The 22,226-nt window shown below is 36.8% G+C and overlaps 3 protein-coding genes across 7 annotated transcripts in view; 1 reads left to right on the top strand and 2 right to left on the bottom strand.

The window, feature by feature from the left end:
• The first annotated feature begins 1,366 nt into the window (after positions 1 to 1,366).
• Positions 1,367 to 6,287, top strand: LOC138942338 (alkaline phosphatase). 2 transcript variants are annotated; one of them, XM_070312500.1, is made up of 8 exons: positions 1,367 to 1,728; positions 2,123 to 2,352; positions 2,439 to 2,631; positions 3,068 to 3,231; positions 3,349 to 3,696; positions 3,756 to 3,954; positions 4,020 to 4,241; positions 4,378 to 6,287. In XM_070312500.1, exons 1-8 carry the CDS (start codon positions 1,656 to 1,658, stop codon positions 4,554 to 4,556), a joined length of 1,608 nt encoding a protein of 535 aa, XP_070168601.1. In that variant the 5' UTR covers positions 1,367 to 1,655; the 3' UTR covers positions 4,557 to 6,287. The 2 variants fall into 2 exon arrangements, with proteins under 2 accessions (XP_070168601.1, XP_070168602.1); XM_070312501.1 differs by having other exon boundaries at positions 1,368 to 1,728; positions 2,123 to 2,325.
• LOC138942340 (uncharacterized) lies at positions 4,574 to 8,630 on the bottom strand. Its single transcript, XM_070312502.1, has 3 exons — positions 8,353 to 8,630; positions 6,162 to 6,348; positions 4,574 to 5,932 (listed from the first exon to the last, which is right to left on the bottom strand). The coding sequence occupies exons 2-3, from the start codon at positions 6,250 to 6,252 to the stop codon at positions 5,391 to 5,393; spliced, it is 633 nt and encodes a 210-aa protein (XP_070168603.1). The 5' UTR covers positions 6,253 to 6,348; positions 8,353 to 8,630; the 3' UTR covers positions 4,574 to 5,390.
• An 8,479-nt stretch (positions 8,631 to 17,109) lies between these two features.
• Positions 17,110 to 22,226, bottom strand: part of LOC138942404 (zinc finger protein castor homolog 1) — a 174,561-nt gene continuing 169,444 nt past the window's right edge. For all 4 annotated transcript variants that reach the window (XM_070312617.1, XM_070312618.1, XM_070312615.1 and 1 more), the window contains 2 exons: positions 21,283 to 22,204; positions 17,110 to 21,215 (listed from right to left, as the gene is read on the bottom strand). In XM_070312617.1, coding sequence (XP_070168718.1) covers positions 20,711 to 21,215; positions 21,283 to 22,204 — 1,427 coding nt within the window. In that variant the 3' untranslated portion in view covers positions 17,110 to 20,710. The remainder of the gene's footprint in view (positions 21,216 to 21,282; positions 22,205 to 22,226) is intronic.

Below are 22,226 nucleotides of genomic sequence, written 5' to 3'. Positions count from 1 at the left end.
AATCTGGAAAACTATCGTGTGAGAGAGATTAGCTTTTAATCTGCAAAAATAAATAACGTTACAATGCATGTCGCGAATATTAATACAATATAATCAAAAGCAAAATGTCAAGAGTCTGATCATTTATTTAGGAACGAATATTTATGAAAGAAAAATCGCGCTTTTTTTCACGATAGTTAAGGATCATTATGATAGTTGAGGATTAACAATGGAGAGGCGAAAAAGAAATTGCGAGGCAAAGAAGATAGCGTAATCGTTGGCATAATATTCGAGCTAAAAAGAGGACAAAAGAGTGCGGACAAAGAGGGACGATTGCGTCTCGTCTGTGCGATAATACGAAACGCGTATATCACGATTAGACGTAACGAGAACGACTTTATTATATATAAGACAGAATTTGTAGACAAGTTTATATTAGACCGATATCGACGCGGCGATCCTTATCCTGTACAAAGGATAAGACACAATTTTCGCGTTCGAATTTTAGCGCAATGCTCGCGTAACAACGTGGAATGAAGTCCCGTGCATATTTCTATCTTTTACAGAAATCATCGAGATCCTTTGTATTAGCCGGAAGAAAACTATAGATGAAGCTAAATGTTTGCCTTCTGTTCGAAAGGCCAGCTGTATCGTTTCATTTCTCTTTCCTAAATCTCTTTGCAACAATGCTTTTTTTTTTCTTTCTCGAGATCAAGATCGTACGATCTGAGAGACTGTCACGAGCGAAATCACAAGAAGCAGTAGTTGTAGAAAATCAAAATTTGTTTATCGGCCAAACGTACCATTGAACGCGGAAGTAACGTAGAGATAAATTCATGGCGATCTCGCGGCTCCTCGGTTGTTCGATTGACAACTCGTTACATTCCAAGCGCGTCGAAATACGCGAATACTTGATATTAGTAACGGTATGTTTATATATCGTAGCGGATATAAGCGCCAACGGCTAGAGGACGAGTAGCGTTTTCGGTTCATCTATTGCGAGCTTCTTAGAAATTGTCACAGGACGACGTGTCCTCTTTCCTTTTCTGGAATGTACACAATATAATCTTCGACTGCATCTCGGATCTCATCGACTCGCGCTTGACGAATAAGACGAGAGATATTTAAAAGAAAAAAATGGCTCGAGCGGTTGGATTTTATCGAGTCTATTTTTAGTAGTTTTGTTCAAAGACTAAACAGACAAAGGGAAAAGAAACGAAACTTGTAAGAGATTATATTACGCGATATGTTGCGATCTGTAAAAAGAAGATAATAGATATAAACAACAAATCAAATAAAACGTTACGATCAATGTTAGCTGAATTAGAATTATTTTTCTCATTTTCATCCCTTTGCCTCTTTCAAAGTGCAACGTAACTGATTCTGTAGTACACACAACGCATTCGTTTCGTGAATGCTGAATTACCATACGTCAATCTAAATCGCGTGAGATGACGTTCCTCCTCGATCTTGGCTTCTCCGTTGTTTCACATAATTGATCAATTTATATATGAGAGATCTTTCGTTACCATTCGAGATGATTTTTGTCATCAGGATTCGTATCATGTCCCAGCAGAGGACGTATTCGCGTATCTCTTCATCTCAAAGTGTGTGCATTTTCTAAGTTTTACTATATTTCTCAGCAAGAGTGTAAAAGTCTATGAATAATAGAAAAGATGAAGTACTTTATCATCTATTTTGTCGTGTATATATATATTGTGAAAATCCTGAATGTCGCTGCAATAGAAGGTACTCTAATCATCATTATATATAGAAACTTGTACATCAAGTGTTATCATAATCATCACGAGACTACATAGAAACTACAAGAGCCACATAGTTCATAAAACTTCACGATATGCAATCGCAATGCCTATTTTTAAGCATATATGATGAACCTCGCTTCCAAACTATGATATATGGGAAATTTTTAAAGCGATAAATCAATAATAAAAACGAATACTTCTCTTCCTTGTTGAAGACAGAGGTTTTTAATAAACCAATCTTTTTTTCTTCACACTTGTAGAAATACGAAATTTATTTCCGGATGGGTTAACGTATATTTTTAATTGGTTATCGTATTTGCACGAACGATAACGATTTCAAATAAGGAAGACGACTAAACGTCCCGTTTCTGATGCAGACAATCGATATTGGCGACGGTTGGCTAACAAAGAACTAGAAGAATCCCTTTCGTATCATTGGAACACGAAAAAAGCGAAAAATGTGATTCTCTTCGTTGGTGATGGGATGAGTCCGGACACCATAACAGCTAGCAGAATTTATCGTGGTGGCGAGACTAGTCGACTCGCGTGGGAACATTTTCCCCATATTGGGATACTGAAGGTCGTCCCGATGAGGTTTTCATTAGACGTGATTCGTATCTAAATTAATCTCATGTTTTATACGAATGATTTCTTTCTCCTCGTGTTTAAATATATCTTTTGCTGGTAATGCAGACTTATAACGCAAACAGACAAGTCCCAGACTCGGCATCTACCGCCACCGCTCTCTTTGGAGGAGTCAAGACGAATTACGAGGTGGTTGGAGTGGACGCCAACGTGCAGTTGGGGGATTGCCGGGCGAGTTTGAACACAAATTATCACGTGGATTCGTTCATAGCGTGGGCTCAGGCTGCCGGTAAAGCGACAGGTCGGATCCAATTGCAATTCTAGTGCTAGAAAGTCTAACTAGAAGTCATGCAAAGCTGTCTGTATGCAGTTTCATAATTATTTCAAATAACACATTTTTGTACGATCTTCCTACAGGGTGTTAAAAAAAAAGAGTTCAGGATTTTAAGGATAGTGCTCACAAAATGGAGGAAAAAAGTCCTATTGTATATATTAATTTTTTGACCCATGTTTATTAGGACTTCCTCTCTCCCCACATTTCGTCAATACCATCTGTCCTGAAAATCCCTTTTTTTAATAAGCTGTTTATTAGGCAATTCTTTTTAAAAATTTTCAAGTGAAAGTAAAAGCTAAAAATCCCTTTTGTCTTCGTCAACTAAGAAAAATCGGATTTTTTCTTTCTATAGGTATTTTAACAATAATTAAACAATTTCGAAAAATAATATAATTGACTGCAGGCTTCGTGACGACCACCAGAGTGACTCACGCGACTCCGGCACCGCTTTATGCGCACTGCGCGAATCGTAGATGGGAGTGCGAATCCAAAATGCCTGAAAGCGCATCAAATTGTAAAGACATCGCTAGACAATTAGTAGAAGATGAGCCCGGGAGAAGCATTCGAGTAAATAGAGAATTATTCATATATTTTATTTCGGGCGATGATTATATGAGACGGATTTGCTTATAACATTGAACTTCTCTCTCTCTCTCTTTCTCACACACACACACACACACACAGGTGATTATGGGCGGTGGTAGACAGGTGATGAAGTCCAATGTAAGCGCGGGTGAATTCGATCCGATAGACTCCTGGGCTTGCTTCAGGCAGGACGGCCGTGATCTCATCGCCGAATGGACGCAAGACAAGTCCAGTAGAAATTTGGCTTACAGCGTCGTTCAAAACAATGAAGAATTGTCCCGGCTCGATATCGATAGCGTGGATTATTTGCTCGGTATCTTCGCCAACGGCCATATCGAGATGGACTGGAAACGCGAACGAAGTCCGAAGGGACAACCGAGTCTGGAGGAGATGACAGTGACGGCATTACGAATTTTGCAAAAATCCGAACAGGGCTACTTCCTAATGGTATCGTATGCCAGTCACATGATTCGGCGAAATTGTTACAATCAATGCGATTCTTCCAGGTCGAGGGAGGTATGATCGACTTCGCTCATCATCGCGGTCACGCTGCTCAAGCCCTGTTGGAAACCGTCCGGTTCTCGGACGCCATTAACGCCACTCTTGGAATGGTCGACACCGATGACACTCTCGTGATAGTCACCAGCGATCACACGCACTCGATGAACTTCAACGGATATAGTCCTCGCGGTTCATCCGTCCTGGGTAAGATCGATTCCAGAGATTCCGGATTCTCACCAAGTTCGTTCTCACGCGGGAGATTGTTTCAGGAATCGCACAGAAATCAAGATACGACGGAATACCGTACACAAAGTTGTCCTACAGCACTGGCGGGCCAAACAATGTTGCTTACACGGTGGACGATAACGGCCGACCCGTGAGGATCGATCCCTCTAAATTCAACACCAGCGACTTCACTTATAGCCAACAAGCCACGATCATATCAGACGAAGCTTATCACGGCGGTGGGGACGTAGCTGTGTACGCTATAGGTATACATCGTGTCTAATTAGTTATTAAAAGTACAAGAGCGCAGTTAAATGGCTTCGCTCTTGGAAAGTTCTCGATGCAAAACGAGAGAGAGAGAGAAACTTGGAATTTTAAAAATCTGATCCCTTTCTCTTACAGGCCCGCACGCACACCTCTTTCACAGCGTGCATGAACAGAATTACGTGGCGCACGTGATCGCATACGCCGCGAATGTCGGCGAGTATTTCAACGGCGCCGCGATATCGCAGATTCGTTGCCTAAACGTAGTCATTTTATGCGCTAGTTTAATCTCGTCGGTTTTAATCGCATACAAATAAATCTGTAAGTACTAATAAAAGCACGTTATCAGTTTTATTTTTCAGTAGAAAACGATATATTCATATAAGTATACACACACACACACACACATGCGCGGACACTGTGTGTATGTGGGTGTTTTTCCGAAAAAATCGCATTTACATAATAATAATTCTTATCACGCGTAATTAAGTGGTATTGCAAGTGCCCGCGAGATATATCACTTGTATTCCACACCATCACAGATTGGATCAACTTTCAATGGACGTACCGAGTTCCTATAAACTCCTTGCTCGAGCAATTTTACAAATCACTCATTCGCACGTTTTATTATTTACAACTACATACGAATATGTACGTTAAAAAACAATTCTCAGTCTTATGCTATAGAGGGTATAAAAAGGTACTACTTGCAATAATTCATCTTATGAAAAATCTAAGAATGCAAGTGGTCCTCCAATATTACAATTGAGAACGAGATTAAAATTATGCTTCCACTTAAACGCGTTATTGCAATTAAGTAATGTACTTGTACTTAAGACTGTCGAGGGGATGCCTTGTTCGCGAATCCTATTTAACGGTGTTGATAATGTACATATAAAAATGAAATACAATACGATTAATAATTTATAAGAAAAGAACAGAGTGTGCACATATAGATATTGATGACTGACATGTAAAAAAGGGAATAAAGTATTACATGGAAAGAATAAATTGAAGATGTTGTCGGAAAGGGATCTCGTCGCAACATATGTAGCGATCTTAATATTATGCAAACATTCATCGTGACGCATACGAAACTCGAAATTCTCTCAGTTCTTCGACTGTCTTTACATGGTGATGAGGACACGGGATCACTGCACTTTTTTCCTCTCGCACTTGTTGACGCTGTGTAATAATACCTTGAGCGCGATGCCGCCGAGGAAGAGGAGCGCGGTTATCAAGAAGACGAAGCCCGGCGTGTACTTGCCGAGAATCGTCAGGCCGCACAAAGTCACCATCTGGAAGCCTAGCAACAATGGCACGAGGTACACGGCCGCGACCAGGTACAGAGGATGCGGCTTGCGTTTCGGTTTCTCGAATCCGCTGAAGCTCGTGGCAAGTTTAGCGAGATCGTCCTTAGGTCCCTCGATAATCGGCTTAATCGGTTCGTCGACATGGATCTTGCGCAGTGAGATCAACTGACGCAAATTCTTGTACGCGACGAGAAAAGTAATGATGATCTCCCGGAGGAAACGGCTGATGCTGACGTGCACCTTGAGCGCTATCGGATGCGACTTGGAGTTGTCAAAAGAATAGAGGAGATATAGCAGCAAGTTGACGTTCTGGCAGCAATGGCGGATTTTCTGCATCGATGCGTGTCGGAACAGCATCGGTGGACCGCTGTAGTTTCCATCTGGAGGAAAGAGAAACGCTTGTAATCAGTACGGGCGATATTATGCGTTTACTATCATTCGCGCTGGCGATAGGCTCGCCAAGATATTAATTGGCTAGATATATCTCCAGTTTAGAAAACAACTGGATCTGTTACAATTGTTCGATAACGAGTATATTTCAACATGCAAATGTAGAAAGAGCCAAAACTAAGGAAAAGAAATGAGAAACGTGAAATCTTGTTTATTTACCCTTAAACATATCGGACACTCGTCTGGCCAAAGTCGATTTCCTTTGCACAGCATTCTTTTTCTCCACGATCCCTGACATAATCTGCGACATTTTGATACGATTTTCGAAAAACGCGTTTGCTTCGCAATCACAGAACAATCCTCAAAATAATCTTCCTTCAGGGAATTCACTCGATAATTAGATTATCTGAAAACAATTTATAAACGGTTAGTAATAATTAATTTAAGAGTACTAAAGGATTTTCATGAACGATTGCAAAAGATCAGGGATTAAATATACGAAACTAATATAATGGAAAATATAGGTGATTACCGATCGTCTTTGATGACGAGAATATTTTTGAAATTCTCGACGATGACCAATGAGACTTTCGGTTAGCACTGAAAGATCTTCGTCGTTTGTACATATCGAAGTTGCATGGTATAAAAAAGATATGATTCGATAGCCCTGTCGACCCGAGATTAATTCATCGGTCGCAAAAATTTTGCTTACTTCAGTATTCAAAGTACAGTTTATTCGATTGCAAATTTGTTTTTCTGTTTCTTGAAACTAAATGTTTAATTTATAAACTAAGTTTTAAACGATGAGTTCTAAATTACATCTTGTAATTTATGATAAACTTCAATTTTTTTGATTTCACACGACATACACACATCACACAACTAAGTATATTTTAAAATTAATTAATTCAAATTTTTTTTTAAATTACAGATATTTTATTTGCTTTAAAGTATAAATTAATGAGATGAATTAGTACAGTTGTTAAAAGTACTTTACCACGAATTAAAAATTTTATTATATTTCCAATCATTGGCCAAGACTTGAAAAAAGAAACTTTCTTAGAAGAGAAAGTTTTGTGTTGTTGAACGACATGTCGTTGCAATTTCACGTATTTTTGTATTTTTATAAAACAAGTTAATACAAGTGCGCAGAAGTGATTCACTGTTCGTTGACAAAGTGCGATTAGCAGTATCATAAACTAAAATGATTCAGCATTGTAATGTATGATGTCATAATCTTTTCTAGTAAATAAATTGTTCTTCGAAAAATAAAAAAATTCGATTACAAGCAGTCGCGTATTAATAGAAAAAAGAAACAAACACATTTTTAAATGATAGATGAATAATTGTGTATAATTATTAAAATGCAAATAAATTATATATGTCATTTAAATTGCGATATGTGCAAAAATGTCACGCAAAAGAATAAAAAAAAAAAAATAAATAAATAAAATTATAGAAGATAAAATTTAAACGTGATGCCAAGTAATCATGCAAATAATCTTTTTTTCCAGAAATTGTAATTTTTCGAATAATAATTATGACATGCTCTGGCATATGTATACGATGCTTACTTTTGATTAAATTTTTTTCTAGTCAATAAAATATTCATTAAAAAATAAAAAAAATTTAATTGCAAGTAGTCCACATGTAAGAAAAAAGGAAACGCTTTTTTTAAATGACAGATGAATAATTGCGTATAATTATTAAAACGCAAATAAATTATATATGCTAAATAAGTTGCGATATACGCGAAAATGTTGCGCAAAGAAAAAAAATAAAATTATAGAGGATAAAATTAAAATCTGATGCTAATCATGCAAATAATCTTTTTTTCCAGAGCTTGTAATTCTTCGAATAATAATCATGACATGCTCAGGCACGTGTACATAATGCTTACTGATGTTGATTAAATTTTTTCTAGTAAATAAATTATTCATCAAAAAATGAAAAAATTTAATTACAAGCGGTCCACGTATAAGAGAAAAGGGAAACATTTTTTTTTAAATGACAGATGAACAACTGTGTGTAATCGTTGAAACGCAAATAAATTATATATGCCAAATAAGTTACGATATATGCATATAATATCACGGGAATAAAATTTGCACCTGATGCTAAGTAATCGTATAAATAATTTTTTTTTTTCTAGAGCTTGTAATTTTTTGAATAATAATCATAGCACGCTTAGATATATGAATACTATGCTTGCTATTGATTAAAAAATCCATGATATGTTCTAAACACTTATCCGTAATCTCTAACATAAAAATTTCGATCGAATCCGTTTGAATCGATTAATGTCGATTAAAATGATATCAATAATTGTCCTGATAGATCAATACAAAAACCAAGGTGTCTTTGCATTTCGTTTTTGAAACGCATGCGACTCACGTATTAGGGCGCTCACCTCAGTGTTTACAGCTGTCAGTGATGGAGGGCGTCTAGCCGCAAGAAGATTCACCCGTCTCGTACGAGTGATCAGCGACCGCGAACTAACTGTACTTTTTGTAGAGATTGAAGACTATAGGAAACTCGCGAAATATGCCCATTCTTCGCGTCGCCTCTTCAACGAACGTTTGCGATCGATAATGCAACAACACACCCGGCTGGAGGAACTCAATAGCTGATGCTGGGTAGGATATGCTGGTGCGGTGCTCGCTCAACTATTAAGCCGGCTTCGGTCGTGTCGGCTAGCAACTACCAAGCCTCCATATCCACCTCCACCGACTCCGAACCACCACGGCCACGTGAATCATCGTCGAGCCAATACAAACGACGATTTCCGTCCAAGCTGACGTTGGATTGGCCGTGGCATTACCACCGAGCTGCGATGGTCAAGATACAATTTTTCCATAAATAGCGGAGAAGGAGAAGAAAAGGGTCGTCGACGCGAGGAAATGCGTGCACGGTCACGCATACGAATCTTCTGGCACGCACGCGGTCTCTCGCACGTACCCTCGCGGCCTGATTAATGCCCGTATGGAATTTTCGATGGAATTATACTATAACGAAAGTAGGGTTTGTCCGTCATTAAAGATTCTACTATGCAATATGAAACAATTGATGAGACGGATAATTTTTGATTTTATAAATTTTGCGCTGTTCCTCCAACGTAGTAGTAGCTTGCTTTAACAGGTGCTTAAATAATTGCGTAAGATACCCTTATCTTTTAAACCTTGACTTATATAAATCAACATTTGCATATGAAATAAGTCAAGATATATTCAATATATATATATATATATATATATATATATATATATATATAGATGAACATTTTTGCATGTGAAATAAATGAAGGCTTAGAAGATAAAGACATATATATGTATATTTTTTTTCAAACATTACGTTTAATCACAGTAAAGCGAAAATCTTTTTGTCCTGAAAAGATTATATTTAAATAAAACATAGTAAAATAGAGATCGGCTTGTGTCAAACAGCTGAAATATTGCATCATGACAGCTAACAAATCAATAAGAGATATTTTAAGTATTTAAACGCGCAAATTTGCATTTTTGATGTAATACGAATATCTGCGAGCGGAGAGGCAGGAATCAGGAATTCTGCTGCGAAATGAAAATGAAAAGTGCATTCGTTGCAGCAATTTTTTAAAGACTTCGGAAATCTACAAGGATTCTTCCATAGGATCGACGTATCGAATCCGTTTGTTGATACACGAGGAATATGCGTGACCGGAGGACAGACGGTTCTATCCATTCGTGGATAACGTATCGCGATAATAAAATATCATCGGTAACGAATGCAATTTTGTCAATAAATTGGCAGATTTACGTACATTGATTTCGTAGAAAAAAAAATAAAAAAATGAATACGTATTGATTTGACGCGCAAAAAATGATGCGCGACATTTCCACTGACCTCGCTTTTTTTTCAAAGCCTCTCGACACGCATTTATTCGTGACGCATTGCGTGTTCTCCCATGACCGTTCGAGATTCAGGTCGTTCCGCAGTAGACACAACAATATTGCTCGTTAATGATATCTGATTTAAATACGAATATATATATTTTTTGTTGCAGTCATTCAACTCTCAAATCACTCGGTTGCAAAGTGCTAAGTACGAGAAGCAGCATCCGCGGAAAGTTACCGCTACATCTGATAAAAGTGGTTGTCCTCTCTCTCTCTCTCTGTTTCTCAATTATCTTGAAAATTCTGTAACAATTCTCCGAAAATGATCTTACCGTTGTGTCTACTTAATTAAAAACCAAAAAAAAAAAAAGAAAAAAAAGAAAACAAGCGCATCTAACTTTATTTGTAAATTATGTCGAATTGTTATCGTACACATCTTGTCATCGTACGTGCGTCAAACACGTGCAAAATATTTTTCGATATCAGATGAGTACTATAATTATAATCGGGTAGCTTTTTTTACTCGTTGTTGACACACGCATCGAGTGCTTTGCCTTAAAAGTGTACACACCTTGCCAACTCGTCAACAGACGCCGAGAATAAGCGTACTTCAACTCGTACCGAAAGCATTCGCTTGTTCAAAACACCGAAGAACCTTGAAGAGAATTGCAGAGATTCCTCTGATGTTTTTTTTTTTTTTTTTATCAATTGATAGTATTATTAGTAACATTAATAAAAGTATAAGTTGCATTTATTTTATTTACAGTAGCAAAAAAGCACGATAAGCATTTTCTCTGTCTTTCAATAACTAAACAAAATTGCGCTAGTAGAAGATAATCGATACATTAATAAAACAAATAAATAATAATATCTATAAATAAGTATAAAATAATTTATCTCTTCAAATAACATTCGCAACAAATCGTATCTTGTGCTACGAGTATGAGATAAGTTTTGTTTTTAAGTTTATTTTTTATTACCCACACATTGCAGTATTACTATCAATTTTATGTATATGCTATGACTTATGTAGTCATATACTTGCGTAAAAATTTTTGTGGTATACGAACGCGCTGTATGAAAAGGCTGCGACCGAATGCTAAAAAAATATGATTTTTCGTGATTTTTCACGGTCAGATCTATGTTCGAGGGATATTTTTGAATAGATGGTATCGAGAAATGAAAAAAAAGAAATATTTTTATATCTTCTAAGATTCGATATCTTCTATATCTACTAAGACAAGATCAGAATCGTGCAAATTAGAAACTTGCTTCCTCATCATTTTATTTCACTCACAGAGCTTAAGCTCCTTAAAGCAAGCGGATTTTTCAATTTTAGCTTCCTCAGAGAGGAAGATATCTCAAAATTTGCGAAAGTTACACCGTGTACAGACATTTCTCAAAAAATTCAAAATTTTGTAGAAAATGAACCCTTTCACCTTACCGAATTCAATATCAACTATCCTTTAATAATATTTTGTTCATTAAAAAAAATTAGTTTCATGTCTCAAAAATTGCGAAAGTTAGAGATTGTACAATATACATTTTTTTTGTACAATATAATTCGACATTTTTAAACATTTTAAACACATTGGCACAGAGAACTGGAAAAAAAATTCTGACACGGAAACAAAAAACTTCCTCTATAAGGAAGCAATATAAAAAAATCGATTTCACATATTTAAGAAAAAGCGTTATTTTGAGGTCGATTTGAGGCCTTATATCACCCTTATATCCTTTTCAAAATTTATTTTCAGAAAAAAAATGGGCAGCAGAATAACGAACTCTCTCTCTGTTATAAATTTCATACAATTAATATAGAAATATTCCTTATGTTGGTGAACAAACATCGCTCTTCATCGACGCTCGGTTGTCTTTTACAATCACTTCCTCCCACTTCTCGCTGCTCTATTTCTGCATCCGTAATTTTTCTCTTTTTCGTCGCTCCCCCCGCAGTCTACGGTGCTAATCGCGACGCAGAAGCTAAACGACCAGCCGTTTTACGCGTTGCGATTACATCCACTTGTGTCTGTGGAGTGTCATGTTAAAATTTATGAGTATGTCGAATTTATCGGGATTCGTTATCTACCCATCGTGCTTAACACGTGAGAGAATGTGAAGCCGATAACTTTAGAGTAATAATCATGAGGGAATGATGTAATTCTGAACAAGTTCAATGCTGACCAAAGTTTTGGCGACGAAAATAACTTATCCAATAACATAATCTGCTTAACGATTTTGAAAATCATTATCTGCTTGTATTTAGGCAACAAAGTGCGACTGAGAGAGTATTCATCGAAGCAAAAATTATATAATCTGTCGACATTACGTATACATAATTCTCGCGCTACACTTTGAAAAAATCATATTCATGATTTATCTTGCATCTTCTACTCTAATGTTTGTAAATTTATTTGGAATTTTTCTGGCGTAAAAATAGATGAGAAACGAATTTTTACAAAATAGCGAACAGCTTAGGATCGAAATGGTCTGAAAGAATCTAGGCCAGTCCCTTCCTTATCCCATAACAAGAGTCGTGAGAAGGGCGTCCTATGGACTCACGTTCATGCCACGTGCATCCCCATTGATCATCCGTCTCCGATACAAAACAATCACGTGTTCGAGAAATTTTTATCCATGACACATAGGGCAGGATATCTATGAAAGATTGTGTTTATTTAAATTTGTATTTCAATATATCTATTGCGTTATATATTGTATCTTTCCCGACAGGTGCAAGTTTACAAATTTTTTTCCATTTTGTGGCATTACAAATCGAAGGATGCAGTAGTTTTGTTTATATTAATTCCAAAGAATTAAAGTTTACTTTATTTCGCTTAATATCGCGGAAAATATTATTAGAAAAACAAATTGGTAACACATTGATGGACGCGCATCGTTCAGTCTTCTTTTAGCTTCTTTCAATTTTTAGATTGTTATAAAAAATGGATAATGAAATTTCTATTATTGTTTTTCATTTATAGTAGTATTATATTTCGATGTAAAATTTATTAATTTTTGGCTCGTTACACATAATATATCTAATTGCGACATATGCGAAAATTAAATAAATAGATAAATAAAATTTTTCCATTTTATGGCATTGCAAGTCGCAGCGTGCATTACTAGTTTTGTTTATATTAATGCCAAAGAATTAAACTTTACTTTATTCCGCTCAATATTGCGAGAAAAATAATTATGATGGCATTATTCGATCTTTTTTAAAATTCTTCTTTCAATTTTTAGACTATTATAAAAAATGGATAATGTAATTTCCATTATTATTTTCCATTCGTAGTAGTATTATATTTCATGATAGTAAAATTTATTAATTTTTGGCTTGTAACACGTAATATATCTGACAAGTGCGAGACACGCGAGCTACACATGTCCATCTTGACGTTTCGCAAAACTAAATCCATCGCAATGCGAAGTGATATTTAATTCGAGGTCTTGCCACAATGTATTGCCCGCTCGTTGATATATTGTATAATACACGTTTGTTTGACGTAAAAGTCTGACAATGAATAAATTACGATCTATTATGTCATGCGATGGGGAAAGAATACGAAGATCGTTATATTCGTGAACCGAAAAGTTAATCCTGAATTAATGGCGAGTGTCCGTCAGTAAATCCATCTGTTTTTATCTACTGCATCTCTCTTCCCTTCATTATAATTATTTTATCGTTGCTCGTTTCTCGAGCTTTGTAGCATGTTTAATTTACTTCAATAGTCGGTATAACAGCAGAATACTTATCCATGAAAAGCGCATTGAACATAATTGGAAAATTGCGCACGAACATAATTGGAAAATTGAAAAACAAGTTTAGCTTACTTTGTTGCGCCAAGTGCGAAGTTACATTGATTATCTAGAATTTAATCCAGACTCCCGATTATCTAAAGTTTAATCTGGAAAATCGCTTCATTTCTCATTCAAAATAGTGACTAGGACTCTTGTGCATTTAGAAAATTTATTAGATGATTAAAAAAATTAAGTGTATAATACATTATCATAAGCTTGTGTTTTTATGCCTTCGAAATATAAGCTTATGATAATTTATTTTATTCATTTAATTTTTTTAATTCTCTAAAAAATTTAAAAATTTATTTATTTAAATTGTAAATAGCACGAGAAGTGAGAAACCTGTTTCACATATATAAGTATAAATCTTGATGTTATTATTTGATTTTACTTTCAGCCTTGATCTTTTAGCTTTCTATTTTGCGAAACCGATTATAATATCGACGTACAATCATCAGAATTTATCTCAAATCTTTAAACATTTTATTACGCATCGTATTTTGATGAATTCAACAGTCGTTGAGAATATCAACTATCATTTGAAATTTCATCGAGGCTGTCCGATATTTACTTCTTCCGATCGCTGTATTCACACGATATTTTTATCGTGATATATAAATTTTCGGGAATGTGATTTTTATACAAAATACAGAGTGTCTCAAAATTAAATGTCAAAACTTGGAGCGTGTGAGAGATTGATGAACTAAGAAAAAAAGTCCTTCAGAGATTGTCAATTTTTGCTTCGTTTTGAAGAAAATCACAAAATAAAAAATAAATAAATTTTTACCAAACAACATTAAATTATTAAGTTTATCGAAAAGTACCATGAGATAGAAGTCGTAGAGCAATTAAGAAAAGAGAGTGAATTAAAATCCTCTCGAAGTAAAATTAGAGGATTGTAAATAAATACACGACAACGCAAAATTATTGTATCCTGTTTACTTTAGTTTATATCTACATTCCATTAAGGAAGTGACAATATGAATAAATAAGTATAAATAAATAAGTAAAGTAAAATTTAAAAGTTTTTATTTTTCTTCGTTTCAGTTTATTTATTTATTTACATTTATTTATTCATGTTGTCACTTCCTTAATGACAGTAGGAATATAAACTAAAGGAAACGAGATACAATAACGTACAGTGTCGCGTTGTCTCGTATTTATTTACGATCCTTATTATTTACTTCGAGAGAATTTTAATTCATTCTCTTTCCTTAATACCATGTTCTACAATCTTTATCTCACGGTACTTTTCAATAAACTTAATAATATTAATGCTGTTTTAAGTTGTTTTTGGTAAAAACTCTTTTGTCTTTTTTTCGCAATTTTCTTCAAAACGAAACAAAAATGGTCAAATATCTAAAGATTTAATTTTTCTAGTTTATCGATCTCCACACGTTCCCAAAATTTTGACATTTAATTTCGGAGCAACCTGTATAATAAATCTTATCAGTATTTATCATACAGGTATGCGATTAATATCTTCGCTCCATCGAGCGTTCTCTATAAGGACAGGTGAATTTTCATGCGTTCAAATATACAACGTTTGTATCAATATGACAGTGAAATAAGATTCTTGTTACCTCGCAAAAATACTGAATAAGAACCGTCGATTTGTTAGACGATCGATTTTTGATGCAGATCTTTTTATCATACTAATTCATAGCTCTCTGTTTATCTTGCAGATAAAATAACGCGATGCGATAGAAGAGTGCGAATTAAAAAGGAAGTGTCTGATCGGAAACAAAGGTATATATCTCTCATTTCCGTTGCTATAAATATTTTTACTTCTTGAAAGCAAAATCACAGCTACATAAAATGTGGTTCCATAATCATTAATATAATAATAATAATAATAATCATAATAACGCCCACACGTCCGTCTTGTAGATTCACAAGCTACAAGGCGGACCTGATGGGCAAACCTTCAAATAATAATAATAAAAATAATAATAATAATAATAATAATAATAATAAAATAGCGAATAATACACAGTGTAATGCCCGCACGCTCGCCTTGTAGGTTTGAAGGCAGCAAGGCGGGCCTGACGCGAACAAAATTAAACGTTAATAATAATATAATTATTATTATATAATCTAATAATAATAGATAATATTATATAATAGTTTCTTTTTTTCTTAGTTTCTTACAGCAGCTATTTTACCACTAACGACCATATACGCGATAGAATCTCTCTAGCTTCTTCAAATAATAATACGCTCTACTGGTATACGACTCGTTCGCTTCACTCTCGTTTTGCTTCCGTCGTCATTTTTGGACGATATAACCACGTATATATATATTTCATATTATATAATAATATATATAATAATCCTCACATATAAAAATTATATATATTATATATAATAAGGAGAGGGAAAGGAGGTTCTCGCGAGATATATTTATAAGGCAGCCACCGTACAAATCTCGTTGTTAATAACTTTCTCTCTCTCTCTCTCTCTCTCTTTGTCATTCAATCAAAATCCGATTTCTCGCAGTTACATTTCAAAAGTAGATGAACTTTCTCATTCTCGTTCGATCATGCTCTTTCGTTTCTTTCTTGTTCGCTTCCCTTTTCCTCACGCACATTCGTCGACTCTAAACGCTAAATAAATATTATACAGATTTATCTATCGACCACATATATGCCCACTCTTTCATATAGTCCCGTGCAATTGTCTCTCTCTCTCTCTCTCTCTCTCTCGACTTAACATAGTAAAACTGTAGTTGGACTTTTTTTTCTTTTAGCACTCGACTTTTATAGTTTTATGGCACTCTTTTAATGGCTGGACTCTATAGCCTCTCCACGTTCCCGATGCGAACGATACCTTCGTCTTTCCACGTTTTCCTCTTGATATTTGCCTCGATATCGCGTTACATCGCCGATACGATACGCGATACGACGAGAGAGCGATGAACTCTCTCCTTCGCAATTTTTCATCAAAATGCACCGTAAGTGAATGACGCACCGTCGACATGGACAGAATCGATGACTATCGACTCCTTGCTATAGAATGCTACTATTGTAATATTTAAAGAAAACTATTGTAATATTTAAGGAAAATTATCAGCGTGATTTACATTACGAACGTCATCGTTAACGTCAAATATTCTTATATGGATTTTAAATGTCGACGGCGATCCGTATAACGGTTAATTTATATTATTCCATTTAAAATGCATATATAAGAATATATATTTGACGTGACGTCACGTATAATGTGCAACACGCTTTAGGATATCGAGTCCATCCTTCCAGTTCGCTTCCAAAGGATCTGCCCGGCCGATCGAATTAAACATAATCATCGGTCCTCCTACAACCATCCCTCTTGCTTGGCTGTATTTATTGGTACCGTAAAATGAAAAATTGTCACGATCAAGTATATATGATTCGCTTTCACAAAATTAAAATTTTAAAAAAATTTTTATTAAATTTTCGTCGCTTCTATTATTGCTTAAAAAAAAAATTTCGCCGATGTTTCCCCCCCCCCCCCCCTCTTATGACAATGGATCATATGGATGAAATGTGTCCAATTAAGATAAACAATTTTCTCATCATTATATACTCATCATAATATTCATTTTTATACATAGCGTCTTATATAATTGTTTACTTCGCAGTTATTGCCGCTACACAATTGATACTTTTCTGCTGAGGCAGAACACATTTTCGACGACGAAGCACGATTCTTCATTATGATACTTTCGATATGTAATATCTTCTGTAAGATATATTTTTTTCTCTGTTTAAGAAATTATTCACATCTTTGTCAGGATGGGAGGAGGAGGAGGAGGAAGAGGAGGGGCGGGGGGGGGGGAAGGGAGGAATGTGAACTTTATACAGTAAAAACGCATATGTTTGTGGAAACGATATCTTTTCGTGATTTTGAATTCATGGTCGACCAATGTCTACGGCATAAATTAGAACATGGACCGACAATTATTATCATCCAATACGACGAAGAAGAGACAAAAAATTATGGCGATATCTCTTAATTGGAAGCAGACATACTCGGCGTTATGATGACATTATAAATTGCCAGAAGTTTCTTCGCGATGGGATAAATATTTTCGCTACTCGATACAACAATGCGACGTGTTTGCGCGAAACTTTTTGCTAAAAAAACATGTTAATTACAGTGCTCACAAAATAAAAACTGGCTCGACATCAACAGCTTTTCTCATTGATGACAATTCTAAAAAAATTTTTTTTCCAACTATCGTGCATATTCTCTATAATCTATTTTTATGTATGAAGAACCAAGGAAAGTTTTCGCGACAACGATAAATTGTACAAGTTAAATAATTCCTTCTAAAAAAAAACAAGTCGTGTGGTATGTTTCGTAAAAAAAAAAAAAAGATCTTAAAAAGATTAAAACAATCATCTCTAAATATCGGCGACTATATTTTGCGGTGCTTTATCTAGTTGACGAATTTTTAAGGCACTAACGTCTTCCAATGGCTAAATCTACGATCGTTTTCCGTTCAGTTGATTAAGAGTAAGTCCATAAAAGTTTTTCATCCAGGAACCATATGTTATCACCGGATTCGAGATGATCGGGCAGGAAATTGTTACCTTTAATGTTATCTTTACTTTTTTTAAATTAGGAGATTCAGTCTTCGATCAATCTATCTTTCTAAACACGATCAGTTGCAACTGCGATAAAATTCGACATACTGCTCGGAAATTCGATCATAGCTACAAGTTTAAGATATAGATCTAACGGGGTGATTCGATTCAGTTCGTCTTTTTTTTTTCCATATTGGACAAATAACATTTTGCGTGTCTGTTGTATGTTAAATCGCTAAGGCACGGTCCTACAAAAGTTTGGAAAAAATCCTAAAGGCACCCTAGCGCGTCTCTCGCCGAGCAATTGTACTACGTTTAATTATTTGCCGAGAAAATATATGTATATATGTATGTGTGTGTGTGTGTGTGTATAACTCTACTCGTCTCTATAACATACGTACGTTTAGAACATACGTATTAAACTCTCCGGATACTCCTTATCGCGTTCATCCGGCATTATTATCTCCCCCCGACGTTACATGTGAAAGTAGACCGAATACATCTCGTTTTGAAAATGGAAGCTAAATTCAGTTAATATCTCATTACGATTTCATCTTTTTCTTCTCTATTGCATTTAAAAATGGGAGAAGGCCAAAACGCGACAGAGAGTAAAACGCGGCGAGAATAAAACGTGGAAGAATAAATTTCACATCAAATGAAAATGGACAGAATTGTACCATCGTTGAGCGTGCTTTAGAAATAGAAGCGCGAGAAGAATCTGTTCCCCCTCCAACGACTCGTACCAATTTCGCAATATATACATATACACTATACACACATAAATTAAACAGCTTTGCATTATACATGTCATTAGCGACCCTTTTTTTTAGAATATATTTTAAATATACTTTTTTCTCTCTCGCGTACATACATAACTTTTGTCTTCAATCTTTTGACTCTCGGTTTTTTTTATTTATTTATTTATTTTTTTTTTATTTGATCGTTCAACGACCGTCGCTCTGTCTCATTCTATTTTCCACTCTTGTATCTCGACTCACAGTCTTTTTAATTAAACTCTCAATTTATCAATACTGCTCGTAAATATTCATCGCGTACCCTCCTGAACGTAAGCCAGCCCGAAAATACGTGCATTATTTTGTTTTTTATTTCATCATGTTTTGAATGTTGAATGTTAAAACGTCGTAAATTATCGTCAACTGCACAGTCAACACACACTTTCAATTATAGCGATTAAAATTAAATAAATAATTGACAACCACCGTGGCACAAAAACTTATACAACTGTTCCAGAAATTCTCTCTCTCTCTCTCTCTTTCATCGTGAATATAAAAAGATTTAAAAAAGTATTCGACATCACAGAAATATATATAGCTATTATTGAATTTTTTCACGTATCAATTGTGTAATAGGGACGCTAATAGCGCCGACAAAACGCTACAAAGGCGTTTTTAAACTCTGCAGTCTAGACGATAAGAAAGTATTATCCTCCCCTCAGCTTCTTCATTCTCAGTGCCAAAGTGAAAGATGCATTTGATCCCCACTGTTCTCGCAACGCATCTCGATCGGATTATCGCGTCGCTATTATTATCGCGTTTTCTATTATTATTTCATTTCCCGCCTTTATGGATGCAATGTGTCAAGCTATTCTATAATCTAGATAATAAAGACATAAAGACTATTCACACGGAGGGTACACAAGATGATACTAACGAAGGGAAAAACGTACAAGGTTTCTTGTGTGTGTGTGTGTGTGTGTCTTTTTTTTCTATTAAATATTATAATTTGTCTTTTTCATGCTAAAGCTACGTTATAGGCTTGTCTTCGTATTATTGTCTTAGGTGCTACGCCACTTTCTCACGTTCTTCGCTTTTGTTTCCACAAAAAAGTCATGGACCCGAAATAATTCTATATTCTGTGAGATTCGACTATATAAATCTTGCAACTCTCTCGATTATGAATTTTCCGCGTATCAATATTCCGTCTCGTTCATATTCATGGAAGGGTTCCTAGAGGCTGAGAAGACTGTTGGATGATCGTTTCCCGATTTTTCATCATCGGTCCACGTCACTGCTCAGACTCAAAGTAAGATCAAATCGCCCCAACGTTTACTATCTCAGATATCGGACGTTGTGTGATTTGAAGATTTTGAACGTATCAGTATGCATTCAGAAAATAAATGTTATTGACTAGCCCCCTACCGGTTACCACTGACCATTCGTATTACCAGGAACATTGCCCGAGCGTAAAGGACCGAGGCGCTCGAGTGATCGTTCGGGGAATGTCTATAGGGACTAGGAATTTGTCTTTTTAACTTGTCCGGAATTCCGCGGACTCTCCGCGACTTTCTCTCTCTCTCTCTCTCTCGCGAAATAATTATCGACGGTGGGCATCGAGTTGAAACGAAGTCGTTGACTAGCCCCCTACCTAATTCCGCTTAATTTTTTTTTCCGCCTAATCAGGGGAAGATGGCCGCGCCATTCTCTAAGGAATGTCTACTGGGACCAAGATAATGCTTTATTCGAGCATCCTGCCGCGCGCAGGACCTTTACGGGAGAGATCGTTAAGTGTCCATGTGTCGGTACTTGTGCGCCGACATCTGCGCCAAACCTAACACCGCATATTGGCACTGCAAGCAATGATAATGGGTCTGCTTGCCGGAGTGCTGACACTGCACGGCCCCGCAGGGCTGACTGGGTGTGAACTTTTGAAAACCCGCCGCAGCGATGCTGTCCAGTTTGGCATGCTGCCGTCGATGGGCGACCACCTTGTTCGTGTCCGTGCAAACGAAGTCGCACTTGAGACAATGAAAGTGCGATGCCTTGTTTTGCATCGAACCAAGGGACGACGTGTATGCGCACTGAGCTCTACCGCAGGGCACGTTGGCCCGGTACTGCTGGAAATCACCGCCCATCAAGGTATCCAGTCGCTCGTGCCTCGCAGTATGCTGCACGAAGCGAGTTTTGTCGCAGAATGAGTAGCCGCAGTCTTGACGCATGCAGTGAAAATGTGTCTGATGCTCTCTGTAACCGCAATGAGGGTACCTGCAGTCTTCGTTGAATCTGAATCTGTAACAACAAAGAAAATTCAATTAAATCTCAGGCTATTCATTGAGGAATGCATCGTAATACTAACCTGACGTATCCTTCCGGCACAGGCTCGTCCTTCAGCATACGCATCGAATGATGAAGTCTTTGCTTCTTGGCTTCCGGCGAATTGGCATCTGGCGGTGACAGAGATCTCTTATTCAGATTAAGATTGGCTGCTAGCGAAGCCAGCGGATTCTCGTCTCTCGTGGGTGGAAGAAAGTTTGCCGGCGGCAACCCAGGCGCGAACATCAGTCCGGGTCCGCCCGCGTACATTCCACCGTGCTGCAAAAACGGCGGTAGAGCCTGATTCATCAAGGCGATCTGTTGGTTCATAGCGGCCATCACGGCTGAGCTAGAGAAATGAAAACCATGGCTAAGATCGAGCTCGAAACTCGTCGGCACCGCGGGCTGTTGCATATTGGTAGGTGGAATCGGCAGTTGCGGCTGCAATTGACCATTCTCGTGGCTATCAATCGTGGCGGGATTGTTGCCCTCGTCTCTGCCAGCGATCTCGGGTGGCTCCCGCTTAACGCTTGGAACATTTTGCACACCGATATCGGTGCTGCATCTTGGTTTCTCCAGCTTGATGTCCTTCGGTTGAGACTGTTGATTGAGAGTCTGCTGCATCTGCCGTTGCATCTGGTTTTGAAAGTTCTGAATGTTTTGAGCCATTTGAGCGTTCGACGACATAAAGTCATGCTTCTGCGACAGCTGCGCCATGTAATCGTGTTGCAGCTGATTAGGCGACGGGCTAACCATATCATGTTGCTGCTGGCTGAGAATCGCGCCAGTCGAGTGCTTCGCTATATGCGCGACCAAGCGATCCAGCTCGGAGAAGGCCTGATTGCACGCGTTGCAGTGATAATGATTCTTGCGTTTCAGTTTGCAAAACGGTCTGCTGCAGCTCTGCTCTGGCCCATAAAGAGTGTGCGGCGAGGTGGAGCTCATAGATGGCATGACTGGCGGTTCTACAACGTTCAAGATTTATCC

Source organism: Polyergus mexicanus, unplaced genomic scaffold (assembly GCF_030449975.1).
Source record: "Polyergus mexicanus isolate NDT 795.1 unplaced genomic scaffold, iyPolMexi1.0 SCAF_22, whole genome shotgun sequence".
Taxonomy (NCBI): domain Eukaryota; kingdom Metazoa; phylum Arthropoda; class Insecta; order Hymenoptera; family Formicidae; genus Polyergus; species Polyergus mexicanus.
This window is presented reverse-complemented; position numbering and strand designations above follow the sequence as displayed.

Excerpts from the sequence above, each read along its gene's own strand:
- LOC138942338 (XM_070312500.1), top strand. The coding sequence starts at position 1,656 with ATGAAGTACTTTATCATCTATTTTGTCGTGTATATATATATTGTGAAA. Across the intron at positions 2,632-3,067 it reads GGCTGCCGGTAAAGCGACAG|GCTTCGTGACGACCACCAGA; the intron begins GTCGGATCCAAT and ends AATTGACTGCAG. Across the intron at positions 3,955-4,019 it reads TCGCGGTTCATCCGTCCTGG|GAATCGCACAGAAATCAAGA; the intron begins GTAAGATCGATT and ends AGATTGTTTCAG.
- LOC138942340 (XM_070312502.1), bottom strand. The coding sequence starts at position 6,252 with ATGTCGCAGATTATGTCAGGGATCGTGGAGAAAAAGAATGCTGTGCAA. Across the intron at positions 5,933-6,161 it reads AGTGTCCGATATGTTTAAGG|ATGGAAACTACAGCGGTCCA; the intron begins GTAAATAAACAA and ends TCTTTCCTCCAG.